This window comes from Psammomys obesus, unplaced genomic scaffold (genome assembly GCF_907164565.1).
Source record: "Psammomys obesus unplaced genomic scaffold, mPsaObe1.curated_primary_1811, whole genome shotgun sequence".
Taxonomy (NCBI): domain Eukaryota; kingdom Metazoa; phylum Chordata; class Mammalia; order Rodentia; family Muridae; genus Psammomys; species Psammomys obesus.
In genome coordinates, this window is record NW_026596069.1 from 11,263,933 (window position 1) to 11,278,217 (window position 14,285).

Consider the following 14,285-nt stretch of genomic DNA (forward strand, 5'->3'; position numbering starts at 1 on the left):
GAAGCACAGTGTGCGGGGAGTCGCCGTCACTGGCCCATGTCAAGGAAAAGGGAGGTGACCAGAATGTTCACATAAAGAGAAGAATCTGAGCAAGTTATCGAGGCGATGCTGTAATGTGTAACTCACTTGGGAGTTCCTAAATTCAGATCTGTGACAAAAAACTTGTCAAAGGAGAAAGAGGAAGGGAGGGAGTTGGGGAGGAGGAGGGGTGGTACAGCCAGGTGTGGTGGTGTAGCCCATAACCTCAGCAATTCAGGATCTGTGGCACAGTATTCTGAGCACCAGGCCAGCCTGAAATGTGAAACAAGCCCCTGTCTGTAAGCAACAACAAGAAGAGGAGCTATAGTGAATTATGCACAATTACTAAGGGACCACTGATACCTTTGATTCTGTTTTAGGAAATACCCAGAGGTGGGTGGTTTTATTGTTAATCTTTGTGCAGAATTTTAAACCTCGTGTGCTATGGACATTTCAGACTGACACAACAGATAAGGACGAGTACAAACCTGTGTGACATGTGTGTCACCCACAGAAGTGCTACAGCTGCCAACTCAAGAGTCAACAGTCGCTCATTTACATCTCACTTTTCATCTCCCAGCGCTTGGGAAGGCAGAAGCAGGTGGATCTCTGTGAGTTTGAGGCCAGCCTGGTCTATAAATCGAGTCCAGGACAGCTACACAGAGAGAAACCCTGCCTCGAAAAACCAACCAACCAACAATCCCCCCAAAAAAATGACCAAGAAATTTTTAAGCTTATATCATTATCTGAAAATATTTTAATAGATATCCATAAAAATTGCTGAAACCATAATCACCCTATTATTTTCCCATTTAACATAATAATTTCCTAACATTATCAAATATTAATTTTTGGTGGGAGGCCGTAGGGAGGGAATTCTGGGCATGTGCATGATAAGCACATGCTCTACCAGTGAGTTACACTTAAGACTATATAGTGTGAGGTCTCCAGTGACTTATATACCACCCTGTGTCATCCCCTCCCACCTCCGGTCTAGGCTTAGTTGTGTGACTTGCTTTGAGCAACTCAAACATGTTTAATGGAGTTCAAAAACCACTACCATTTTCTGAGAGTTATCATTATGTGGCTGTGATCCATGACAGGTGGCTGTCTCAGTAACAGATGTGACCCTTTCCCACACTGCTGTCTCATACCTACACAATTAAGTTCAGCTGTTAGGTGAGGTGCGTGTCAGTGTCATGACATGAGACTGTGTGATAGCAAGTTGTGGCCACAGCATACCTTCTGGCTTCCTTACTCTATGTCATTCCCTCCCACACAGAGGCTAGGCTTGACCATGTGAATTGCTTTGGCCAATGGGCCATCAGTAAACATGGCACCAAGCTTGAAAGTATTTGTGCTAGTCTTGCTCTTTCACAAATGCTGGTGTCCTGTGAAGAAATGGGATCACTTACAGCCCGGGCAAGAGCCTAAATCAAGCCAGATCATCAAAGCTGAGTGGGACCTTCCAGGCCCAGTAAAGCCACCGGGTAGGTAGCTAAACCACATGAAAATAACTTAGCTAACCCAGGTCAAATCCCTGATTCCAAGAACCAAGATCAGTGACTTTTATTTCACACCAGTTGGCTATGATGTGCTTGTTACACAGCAGAAGATCACTGATACGTATTGCTAATAATCTATGGAAGGAAAAAACTCTCAGGGAAAGAGAATCATTTGTTAACAAGTTCTAAAAATAACAGCTATTTCTCAGCTTGAAGTCACCAGCATTAATATGTCTTTCTTCTTACAGAAAGAACATTTTTAGAGCCAAAAGTTAACACATAAGATCTGACAAAAGATTTTGTTTTGTTTTGTTTTGGCCATTTATGTTTTTGAAAAATCACATGTGCCTATAAAATTTCAATGAGTTTAATTAAACACAGATCAAATCACCTTTCTGAAATGGAATTAAATTACATGAAACTAGACTTGCCCCAGAAAGCCCAAGACATGTGGCTAGCAGACATCCTGACCCATTAGGATGCACTCTAGAAGTCTACCCAAGCTCTCTGCATGCACTTGAGAAATTCAAAGTGTTCTTGAGGGAAGTGTTGGCTCTGCGTGTAGATCCTTCTTGCTCTCCTTGCATATATTTAAAGTTGGCTGCCTGGGACAGCAAATGTTTTCTAAAATGCATTAACTTTCAGATAGGAATGAGGCTTTTTCCAGGCTTTTTCTGCTACCTAAAACATTTGGTTGTCACCCTGAGTTATTACTTGGGCGTCGGAATAAACCATACCCTTCCCTCAGCCCCACCTCTGGCAACACTACAGTCCACATGTTTGATGCTTGCAGGACACAGTCATCCAAGCACTTAGTGAATTCTAGGCAGCTGTGCTGGGCACTCAAGCTAGAAAGGCTCATGGGGCTTAGGACTTAGGGTAGCTCAAAGTGACAGACAGGATTGTCATGAGAACTGCTAGACAGAGGCAGGAGACCAGCAACACTTGCTTATGAACAATGGGAACTAGAAGCAAGTGACAGAAGCCCAACAAGGCTTCATGGAGATGATACTTTAGAGCGTTTGGCAGCTGGAGAACAGAGAAAAAGAAACCCAAAGAGACAGGAGAGGAAGGTAAAGGAAGGCTCCTCAGATGTCCCAATTTCCACATCCAAGAAATAAGGGAAATTGAATGCAGCTGAACCACCAAAGCATGGATGCAGATTGGTGCCATGGGCAAGCCTAACTTAGGTAGGCCATGGGGGGGGGGGAGTCAACAAGACCTGCCACTGAGCAATCCTGAGAGCTTTGCTTTTATGTGAACCACATGTGCAGATGGACACAGAGAAGGGAATGCTCTTACAACCTTCCCAACCCTGCTACTTTCCCGCATTAGCCAATCACTTATGCTCAATGATAACCCAGAACAACATGGAGAAAGGAGCAGCCCAGGGTTCCTTTGACATCCATCCCTTTACTACTGACCAGGAAGTGGAAGCTAGAAGCTGGTAGAATGCATGCTTATCTGGAAACAAACAAAAATGGATTCTAACAGAGTTTCCTCTGTCCTGATATGACTGGCAATGTTTGTAAACAGAGGCTTCCAAATATATACCAGGAAATTTTGCCAACTCTGCCTACAGTTTAAATACTGTTATATTTGCTATGCTATTTTAAATGCTATCACATGGTATAAAAACAAGCAATAGAGTTTAATGTTAATTTTTTCCCCTCCCTCCTTCCTTCCCTCCCTCCCTCCCTCCCTCCCTTCTTTCCTTCCTTCCTTCCTTCCTTCCTTCCTTCCTTCCTTCCTTCCTTCCTTCCTTCCTTCCTTCCTTCCTTCCTTCCTTCCGAGACAGAGCTTCTCTGTGTAGCCTTGGCTGTCCTGGAACTTACTCTATAGACCAGGCTGGCCTTGAACTCACAGAGATCCACATGCCTCTGATTCCCTGAGTGCTGGGATTAAAGTCCTATGCTGCCCAGCTAAAGTTTAATTTTTCTTTTCTTGTGATACATTGTAGCAAACAATAAAACATTCTTTAAAGCACTATTTTCTCTTCTAGGAATGGTGGCATGCACCTGTAATCTCAGCCTTTTGGAAGGTGGAGTCAGGAGGGCTTGGTCCTCCTTGACTGCATGTGGAATCTGAGGCTAGCCTGGGCTACATGACACTCTGCGTTTAAAATAGGGGTTGAGGTTCTCCCAAAAATACCCATGAATTTCCACATCATACTACAAATGCAACTGAGTGACTACTGACCCCCGCCTCCATCCTGCAGCCCCCTCACCGTCCTCCTTCTCTGCTCTGCCTCTCCACTTGATTTCTCCTTTTCTCTTTGGGTAGAAGTGTTGTCAACTGAGCATTTGTTCTTCAAAACAGAATAGCTCCAAGCTTCCTCTGTATCAAAGGTTCTTAGCCTCAAGCACATATTGGCATCTCCTGGAAGGCTTGTTGGGACAAGACTGCTGGCCCCACTCTTAGAGTTTCTGATTCAGGAGGCCTGAGCAGGACCCAAAAGCTTACATTTCTAGAAAATTCCCCATGGTGTGGGAGCCTCCCGTACCACACTTAGTATACTGGTCTGGAGGATGTGTGATATCACTGTTTTACCTTTGCTGATGCTGTGGATGACTGAGAAAAGGAACATTCTGTTACCTCATAAATATTGAACTGCTCCAGCAAGTCCAGGTCCGTCCCTTTCTTGTTCAAGTGCCTCTGGGACACAGCTGCAATGCCTAGCTCCTCCAGGCAGTCCACCACGTCGTAGAAGGTGTCTTGATCTGGCAGTCCTGCCAATGTCTACAAGAGAAAAACCAGACACAGACGTTTCTCAGGGGACTGTCACAAGGCAAGGAAGACATGTTTATGTGGTAGCCAGTGACCTCAATTCTAACACAGCAGTGCACCACACAGGGCAAATTCACCAAATGAGGAAATCTTTTGAGTGGGAGCACAGTAAACTCAGGACTCTTGCTCCTGGGATACACTGCAGCAGGAGTCCCTGCAATCCGGTGGGGGCTGGGGGCTGGATACTCCTGTGGGTGAGTTGTTACACTCATGATTCCACTAGCTAGGGGAAAGGATTTTTTCAGGTGGCATCAAGGTTCCAAACCAGATAGTCCTCTATAGTAATGATGGGTAAATCATTTCAAAGAGGGCATAGGTCTCCCCTGAGCTCAGACTGGTTTGGAAGAAAGAGCAGTCCAGCAGACAGCCACAAAAGGCTGCCAGAGTCCATCCTGGTCAACATCTTGACTCCAGCCCTGTAAGACCCTGAGCAGACAACCTGATAAGGACCTGTCTGGACGCAGGCCGCTTGGGAACTAAGCTGATCTATGTGCGTTGCTCTCTAAGTGGCGAAGCTTGTGGGAGCTGTCATGAGCCAATGGAAATTTAATATGCTTCTAGATTTGAAATTCCTATTACAATCAATATAACAGTGAGCTGTAATTTAATGATTCTTTTCCATTAAAGTTCAGCAAAGCCTTTCATCAGTCTATGAAACTCTGGAAAACACGAGGAACTTCAAAGCAGCAAGAGCCAGAAAAAGACAAGTAAAGGGGGGCAGTGAGGATCATATCTTGCTTTGAGTTCTGCCTCTCCTAAAGGAAGGATGCTGTCTCAGAAGGGTCCTGCTCGGAACAGGAGCCTTAAGACTTACTGTAGGCTCCCCATCTTACAGGTGAGGAAGAAAGCTGGGGGAGGACTGGAGACGGGAGTGAAGCCCCACACAGGGCCCCCATCCGAGTCTGCACACACTCCTGCGTCCACACGGGCTATCCACCCTGAACTCCCAGGCGCTGCTCTTCCGTCCCTGTTTGTCTGACTGCCTTTGTACTTCTAAGAAGACCACATGTATTTCAAATTTATTTTCAACCTATCAGCTATCCCCAGAAGACACAGACCAACAGGAGCTTAGGGATCATCTCCCAAGCCTCAATTCTAGCAACAGTAAAAAGAAGGTCTTTATTTATCCGCTAAGTAATGCTGATTGAAGAGGACACACCTCTCGGTGGCTGAGGTCAGGGGCATGGTCATCTCCATCACCCACGAGACCCCAAAAGGAGACCACAATGCAAGAGCTCCAAGACTTGGGAGCTACAAGCATACCTGTGTCTGACACAGCGGCGGTAGGCTGGGTCTTGCCTGAGAACTACCAGTAACTAAGCCACTGCCACCACTGCCACCACCACACCCTCCCTACCTGGCAGGCCCCCCAGAGAGTCTTACTGTCACCACAATCTCACCATCTGGTCTCCCTGAGAACTCTAACATTTGTTAAAGGACAGGAGGGGAATGTAGCACGGAGGATAACTGGAGACGTGCAAACTGCCTACTGACTACAGCGTAGGCTACTTGAGGAAGGCAGGGTAGTTGGACTTAAAACCTCCTGCGCAGAGGTGCGGGGCCCTCCAGAGACTCGAATCTCTAATCTCTTTGTTTCCACTCTCTACTTCCTTCTTTACCCTCCTATTTTCCATATTTCTAGTCAACAGGGAGTGTGTGTGTGTGCATGTGCATGCACATCTGTCTGTCTGTCTCTGTGTTTGTATGTATCTGTGTTTGTGTGTCTATGGATGTGTGATGTCTATGTATCTGTGTCTGTGTGTGTCTCTGTGTCTGTGTATCTCTCTGTGTGTATGTGTGTTAGTTTGTCTGTGTGTCTGTCTGTGTGTATCTGTGTGTCTATGTCTCTGTGTGTGTTTGTGTGTGTCTCTGTGTCTCTGTGTGTGTCTGTTTGTGTGTGTGGGACAGAGGACTTTTGCTCTGATGCTTCCCTCAATGGCTTCCCAACTTAACGTTTGAAACAGGGTCTGTCACTGAGCTAGAAGCTCACTAATTCAGCCAGACTAGCTGGCTAATGAGCTTCACGTATCTACCTACCTCACCCACATCATCCTTGCTCTATGTGGGTGTTAGGGACCCATACGAGTCCCTCTGCCTTGTGACAGGCATGTTACTGACTGAGCCACCTCCCCAGCCCCACAGCTTCTTTTTCCACTTAAAAACAGGGGGCTAAGCTAAAACTCTATAGTTAATTCCCTGTCTCCAAGGGCCAAGTAACAGGCCCAGAACTGAAGTTGCAAGCAGCCATTTTTAATTCTACTGTGAAAACTTAGCTTGAGTTGAGCATCTGGCCCTCCAGTATTCACGAAGGCTGCAGTGGGACTGTGGCATTTCTCCCTGTGTAGGAAGGTCCCACATCCTAGACGCACGGTCACCTTTCCAGACTGCTGTTCTAATATGCTCATTTACCTTCACCTCATTCCCACTCGGGCCTCGCCCGTTCCACCGCCATGCTCATATTTGAGACACCTACAGCTGGCAAAGACCACGGCCCTGCCAGAAAGTCCCGTCAGCAAGAGATTCCTGAAGCCGCAGATGCCCCACAGCTGCTTACATCTGGTATTCCTGACCTCAGTTTTCTTTGAGACTTTGTCTTGCAAGGATCTGTCACTAGTAATTCTTTACTGGCATTCCTCAGAGACCAAACTCTGTCCTCAAGGAAATTTTGTCTCTCCTTGAGTTTTCAGAGATAACCCAGGGATAAAACCATCATGGAATATAAAACCAGTGTGGTAAAGCCTGTGCTCCCACACTCTCTCCAGGCTCACCTCTGGAAGTCATGAGCCGTGATCCTCAACCCCTTTCAAGGGCAGATGTGCAAGTCAGAGACCCCTACTCTCCCTCAAAGGACACATGGGTGAAACTATTGTGAGGCACATGTGCAGCACAATCTTATTACCCCCAAAAGGGAGTGAGCTGTTAACATATACACTTTTCAGAGAGAAGGAAGCCAGCCTCAAAGGATTACATACTACACGATTCCATTTGACCCTGAAAAGACAAGATTATAGTAGTATATAGAAAATCAGTGGTTTCCAAGGGTTATTGATAGGGAGTTAAGATGTCTATATAAAAGGATACAGGTGAGATTTTTTTTTTTTTTTTTTTAGGGAAGACAGAGCTTATATGTATCCTAACTGCAAAATCAAACCAGGCATGTGTGTTAAAACTCATATAGCCACATAGCAGAAGGGAAAGGTCCATGTTAACGTATAAAGTGATAAAATTGAATGTTTTTTTTAAAAGTCATCTACTTAGCCTGATTAACTATCCCTAGGCCCTAAGGAAACAGCACCTCTTCCCAGAGCTCCTGGGGTCCTACCCATCCTTCCCCATCCACCTCATCTTATTCTGTGAGGTGACCAGGGCATGAGAGCCCACTCCAAGCAAGGGGCTCTTCCAGTGGAATTTCAGGTATGGTAGAAGAGGATTCTGTCTCACTTTAGCAACTTCCTTCCCTCAATTCTTTCCAAGATAGGGGTAGGGATACAAAAAGGTAGACTGTTTGACTGATGGTCACTGGTAAACAAAGAAACAAACAAACAAACAAACAAACAAAGCCACATCAGTCTCAGAACCCAAGACAGGCTAGGGTTTACTGTCTTTGTCTTGTCATGAAAATGTCAGTTTTTAAATCCCATGTTTTTATACCATCATTTATTTTGTTGAAATTGATTCTTGTTAGAAACCGCCCAACTTACAATACAATTTGGCAGACTTCAAAATCTTTATTTTTCTCCCCAGACTCAGACTCACATTAACATTTCATTTTGTTACTCTGCTTGGTAGCTTGGTGCATCTGTCTCATTGAAGCCATAAATGTGATTGCAATTTAATAAGGCAAAATGAAGTCACAGTGGCAGTGGTCTGTGGGCTTTTCCAGGAATGGTTGTATCTGGAATGACCTCTCCCAGGACCTTCTCCATTGGTAAAGAACAGGCACTGTCCTAGTTTGCTTTTCTGTTGATGTGATAAAACACTGACCCAGAGCAACCTCAGGGCAGAAGAGGCCTATTTGGCTACACTTCCAAGTCATAGTCAATCACTGGGGGAATCTGGGGCAGGAACCCAGGCAGAAAATGAAGCAGAAACCACAGAGGAATGCTGCTTGCTAGTCTGTTTTTCTGACTCATGTTCAGCTTTCTTGGGCCCAATTGCCTAGGGGTGGTTCGGCCCACAGTGGGCTGGGCCTTCCCACATCAATCATCAGTCAAGACAATTTCCTCACAGACAAGGTCACAGTCTAATCTGATCAAGGACATTCTTCATTTGCAGTTTCCTCTTCCCAGGTGACTCTAGAGTGTGTCAAATTGACAGTAAAAACTACTCATGATAGGCATGGGTAAGGTATGTCAACAAGAATTCCTGGGGTGGGGCAGAGCTGTGCCTTCATAGACAGCTAGACTTATTAGAACCACAGTGGTGTAGAGAGGTTGAAGTGTTCCAGGTCCAGATGGTGATTACCCTGTCCTAGCTAGCTTTAGCACACATCCCAAATAGCCATTCTTTGCCCACCTCTGACTCAGAACTAGTAGAGAGTCTAATAAACACTGACTAATAGACAAAAACCTCTTGAAATCTATGAAATTAACAAACCCTAACTTCCACCAATTCAAAGCTGACAATGTCATCAGACAGGATCTCAGGCCTGTAGAAAAGCTTTCCCCTGTCTTGTTGTAACCACCTCTCTGATGTAACCCACTAAAATACTTTAAACTCGCCTTGATGAATGACTTTGTTTTGAAAAACTATACAACTTCATGAAGCTGCTTCCATCTTGGAACGTGGAATTTGAATTAACCTAAATCTGTGTTCCCAGACCACAGTCACTCAAATTTGGCTCTAGAATAATTTTTTTTTTCCTTTTAAGGTGAGAACTGTCCTTTTGGGGCAGACAGCAGAAGAGCCAGAAAAGAAGGAGCAAGAGTGGAGTCTCTGGTCTGTGCCACACTGTGTTCAGCAGTGGGTGAGCATTGCCAGCGATGGGCAGCCAAGTGCCCACGGGCTGCTGCTGTGGTAAGAAAGGTGGCCACAGCCTCTGCCAATGAGAAAGATAACGTTACAGCATATGATACTGGGCAGGAGGGAATGTTTGTTTTTGCTGAATTCAGAGTTCTATAGAGCAAGGTCAGTGAGTGAAAAAAGGACAGCAAAGAGATAAGGTTCATCTTTAAAAAAAAAAAACAACAGAAGTGTACTTCAAATCACACAGCAAGGTAAACTAAAGCAAAGTCCTTATGATTTTCTATCCAAAATGTGCCTGTTTCCTGTCATGAATATATATATATGAGTTAGCTCCGCACTAATTAGCAATCACTTCACTGAGTATAAATGCAGAGGTTGGGGAGATGTCACATGGCTAAGAGCACTGGGTTCAACTTCTAGTACCCAGATGGCAGCTCACAGACATCTATACCTCTAGTTCTAGGGGACAAGCTTTCTAGTCTCCACAGGCATTAGGAATGCACATTCTGCACAGGCATACATGTAAACAAAACTTCTATAAAATAAATATAAAAATAAAAGAAGAAACAAGCTGGCCATGGTGGCACGTGCCTGTAATCGCAGCACTAGGGAAGGCAGAGGCAGGAGGATCTCTGTGAGCTCGAGGTCAGCCTGGTTTACAAAGTGAGTAAGTGAGTCTCAGTCCAAGGATACACAGAGAAACCTGTTTAAAAAAAAAAAAAGGAAAGAGAAAAAGGAGAAGAAGAAGGAGAAGGAAATAAATGAATCAATGCAGGCGAGGGTGGTGGCTAGAGAGACGGCTCAGCCTTGGCTGCTCTTTTAAAAGACCCAAGTTCAGTTCCCAGCATCCACATCAGGTTGCTCACAACTACCTATATCTTCAGCTGCAGGGTATCGGATGCCCCCTTCTGGCCTCTGAGGGTACCTGTTCACACATGTGCATATATCCACAGACACTTCAAAAATAAATAAATATTAAAAAGGAGGAGGAGTGGGAACAGCAAATGTAACAAGCAGGTGTGATGGCGCACACCTGTGATCTTAACACATAGGCAGTTAACACGTAGGAAGCAGAGGCAGGAGAATCCCTGTGAGCTCAAGGCCAATCTGCTCAGCACATTGAGTTCTAACCAGGACTGCATAGGGAGACACTGTTTGAAATTATTATTTTTTAAAGAAGAAGCAAGAACTGTCATAGTAGGCTATCCTAAACAGGGTCACTGTGCCCTTCCCTTTCGCTATCTGACTACGGAAACAATGACCCACAAGGAAGTGTAAACTCTCAGGGAACCTCAGGCTTGTTGGAGGGATAAGCTGAAGGTGCCAGGGAGGAACTAATCTCCTTAAAAGGGATTTCCTATAATTGTGACAGCTTTTGGGACCCCAGACAAGGACATGTCAGTGATGAGCAGGACCACACCCTGACCAGGGATTTGTCTCTTGCCCCTGGTTTAAACCTTAACTTCACGTTACTCAGAGACCTATGGAAGGATCCCACTCCTGCCTTGTGGGCCTGATTCTACCTCAGAGCCCCCATCATGCTGTCTGTCCCTGGTGCTAGGGCTTGAATTCTCCTATGAGCACACAGCATGTTACTGTCTGTCTGCCTGTGGCATTAATAACTCTTCTAAAAAACTTCTTACTCCCAATAACCCATCTCAGTGTCCCTTTTGAACTCCAAATATGAGTCCTTTCATCCTTCATTCAGTTTATCACCTTCACCAACCACAGATCAATACCATCTTCCTCTCTTTCTCAAGTGTTTCCCTGTATAGTTTGATGCATTATGTTGGAATCTTGTCATTTATGCAGGATTGATTGTGACATATGGCCTGAGAATGTGTCCATCTATTTCTATTTATCAGCCTCTACCCCAATCATGGAGGATGCTCTCCCATCAGCCCAATGTCGACTGTATGGTGAGTTCTGAACACGGGATCTGCTTCAGGTACCCCCATGCTGGTCTTCTGCCTGCTAAGGAGATAGACCACACCGTCCCATCCTTAGAGTGAATGCAACATGTTACCACTGAGGAGAAGCTGCGCTTCATGTTTAAACTGCTCATTACAAATATGTCTTCAGTTCACTAGGAAAAGTCGGTCTCCAGTTATATTCCAGCAAAAGATTGTAGAACCTGCCAAGACCTTATTCCTCGTCAATGTATTTGCTTCTGTAGACTCATAGCCAGTGAGTCTAACACTCTAGAGAAAATCCTCAGGGTGGATGACAATGATGTTTGGGATGTGGGGTGTGACAATCTGAATGAAGGGACACTAAGACCAACACAGCCTGTCCAGTGTCACCATGGAAAATGATGCCCCCACTTCTGGGGAGAGCCTCAAAGGACTGATTATCCCACAAGATGATGGCCAGAGAGAAATGTGATGGGAGCAACTAGAGCACAAAGGTGAGGTCATGACAACCGAAAGGAGATGGGACCTCCCTCCAGGAGCCTCATAATCCCTGCCCAAGCCTCATAATCCAACAAACAAGAAGCCTGGTGTCTTCCTAACCTGTGAATCAGGTCTTCCAAATAAAGGTGCTAATTAAAAAGGGGAAATGCCATTAAGGGTGAGTCTTGGTATGAAACCTCCTCTTACTATGCTTGCCATTACCTTCCAGCTACCAACCTGGTGTCCAGATGGTGTGGCTCATGAGGAGCAATTTTACATTTTCACGTGGTGTTGGTTTCCTACAGCTTCAGTAACTAGCTACCATGAGCCATGTGACCTAACAAGTCAGAACTTTAACAAATCTAAAATTAAAGTATCAGCAGGGCTATGTAACAGCTTCATGGAATGATCCTTCCTTGACTTGTTCTAGGGTGGTTAGCCAACATTGGCACTGCTTGGACCACAGATTCCCCATTCTAATCTCTGCCTCTGTCTTCATATGGCTTTCTTTCCTGAATGTGTTCACACTATCCTTTTCCTCTCTCTTTCTCTTTTCCTCTTGTAAGGACACCAGTCATATATAATTAGAGTTTTTCCTAATGACTGAGTTACAGCTGCAAAGATTCTCTTCACAGTGAGTCTTCCTTTCTTTTGGGGGGGGCATAATTCAACCTAGAACATACATCAACCAACCTTGTTTACCAGAGTCATTGCATAAACCAATAGTTCCGTGTCAACTCCATCTTTCTCCTCCAAGATTTCCATGATGTTGGACCAGGGCTTGACACCTATAAAGCATAGCAAAAATCAATAGAAACAGTAATTCAATAGCACACATTACCCCAACCATACTGAAGTTTCACCAAGGTTTTCTCCCCCAGGGATGGAGCATGTCTTTTAGTCATTGCATGTGTAAATGTGGACACATCTATAAGCTGGACTTGTTCCTGTCCTAGCAATCAGTATACTCTCCTGTCTCATGTTCATTATCCACAGCTATTTGCTTGATGAGTCACCTTTATATTAAATGTATAATTTTTAAGTCTCCTTTATATTACATATATAATTTTCATGTACACACTTTTGGAATGCAAACTTTACTGACTGGGAAAACCCTTCATAAATACTTTCTGAAAGTCTGCCAGCACATACTGAGTGAGGTATGGAGACCTTTAATTTCTTGATCAGTCCCAAGCATTAACAGTGGCAGAGCTTTCTAGTGAACATCTAGAGCAAAAGAATGCTCGCTCTAATCCATCAGGGAACAGATACTGTCTTGGCATCAACCGTATGCAGAGGCTGGTGAAGAACTCTTCTTGATAGGTTTAGAATCTAATGGAGTAGCTCGATAAAAGCACAAAAATAGACCACAGCACAGAATCAACAGAAGTGGTAGAAATATTTAGATAAGTCTGTGATGACAGCAAAGGAGGTGCATTGAGGATGGCTGTGGGTGGCTGTGGAAGGCATGGGATAAAAGTTCCTCCCAAGTGAGTCCAGCCACTGAAGGCTCATAATCTTCTTTCTTAAGCCTCTAGGAGAGAGCTAGAATACATTTCCCATTCCAGACCAGCCAGTCAAGTGAAATGCCACAAAGGAGACAATCTCTTGGCATAGTTTCCATGGCCAAGTTAAATATTAGGAGGGACGGAAGCACTGGCTTAACCCTGGGTTTGTGGGCTGAGTGTGAACCTTTTTCTGTGTGATTCCTCTATAAATTATCAGCACATTCTTGATCTTTCCAGGTTATAGATCTAGATGCTCTCCACAGAGACTTCTGACAGCGAACAGCAGAGGTCTAGCTCAAGTGTGTAACCTCTAGCCTCCACCATGCTTTGTAGTCTTTACCATTCAAGACAGCCTCAAGCAGAACCAGAGACAGTACTGCTTAAAGGGATGGCTAGATTATACTCGGTGATAATCATGTGTGATATGCATATGCAGGGATTATGTCATATCTCATCACTTTACATTCAAGTGAAAAACAGAACCTTAAAAGTTGTGCTGGACCCAATTAATAGAACCCAAGGTTTATGACAAAATGAGTTAACCCTCTCTGCTCCTAATCCCACCCATTGTTGGAGAGGCTAACTAAATGTCATAAGGAATGTCACTCTGCCTGGCTTCCTGATAATCCACCAGATCTTAAGGAAAAGAGTCTGACAAGGGAAGATGACAAATAAGTTATCTCCTCAGAGCTTCTGTGAGTTACTTCTGTATTGTATTCTAGCCTGTCAGGCTGCATCCATCCCTAAGGAAAAATTGGCATAAAGATGTAAGCCAGAGAGCCAGAGCTGGGGATGGCTCAGTCAGTAAAGTGCTTGCTACACAAGCATGAGGTTCTGAGTTTGATTCCCAGAACCCACATAACAAGTCTAGACCCATTGGTGTGTTGCTATAATCTCTGTGCTAGGGAGTCAGAGATAAATGGATCACTGGGGCTTACTGGCCAGTTGGTCTAGACAAAGCAGTGAATGAGCTTCTGGTTTAGCCAGAGACCCTGTGTAAACATACCTCAGAGAATGATTAAGAAAGATATCCTAAATCAACTTTTGACCTCTACACACACATACACACACACACACACACACACACACACACACACACACACACACAC

At 44.6% G+C, this 14,285-nt stretch overlaps 1 protein-coding gene across 5 annotated transcripts in view; it reads right to left on the reverse strand.

The window, feature by feature from the left end:
• The window catches only part of Fhod3 (formin homology 2 domain containing 3), a 410,013-nt gene that overhangs the window by 127,677 nt on the left and 268,051 nt on the right, over positions 1-14,285 (reverse strand). For all 5 annotated transcript variants that reach the window (XM_055625623.1, XM_055625622.1, XM_055625621.1 and 2 more), the window contains exons 8-9: positions 12,362-12,456; positions 4,119-4,262 (exon numbers count right to left, since the gene is read on the reverse strand). In XM_055625623.1, coding sequence (XP_055481598.1) covers positions 4,119-4,262; positions 12,362-12,456 — 239 coding nt within the window. The remainder of the gene's footprint in view (positions 1-4,118; positions 4,263-12,361; positions 12,457-14,285) is intronic.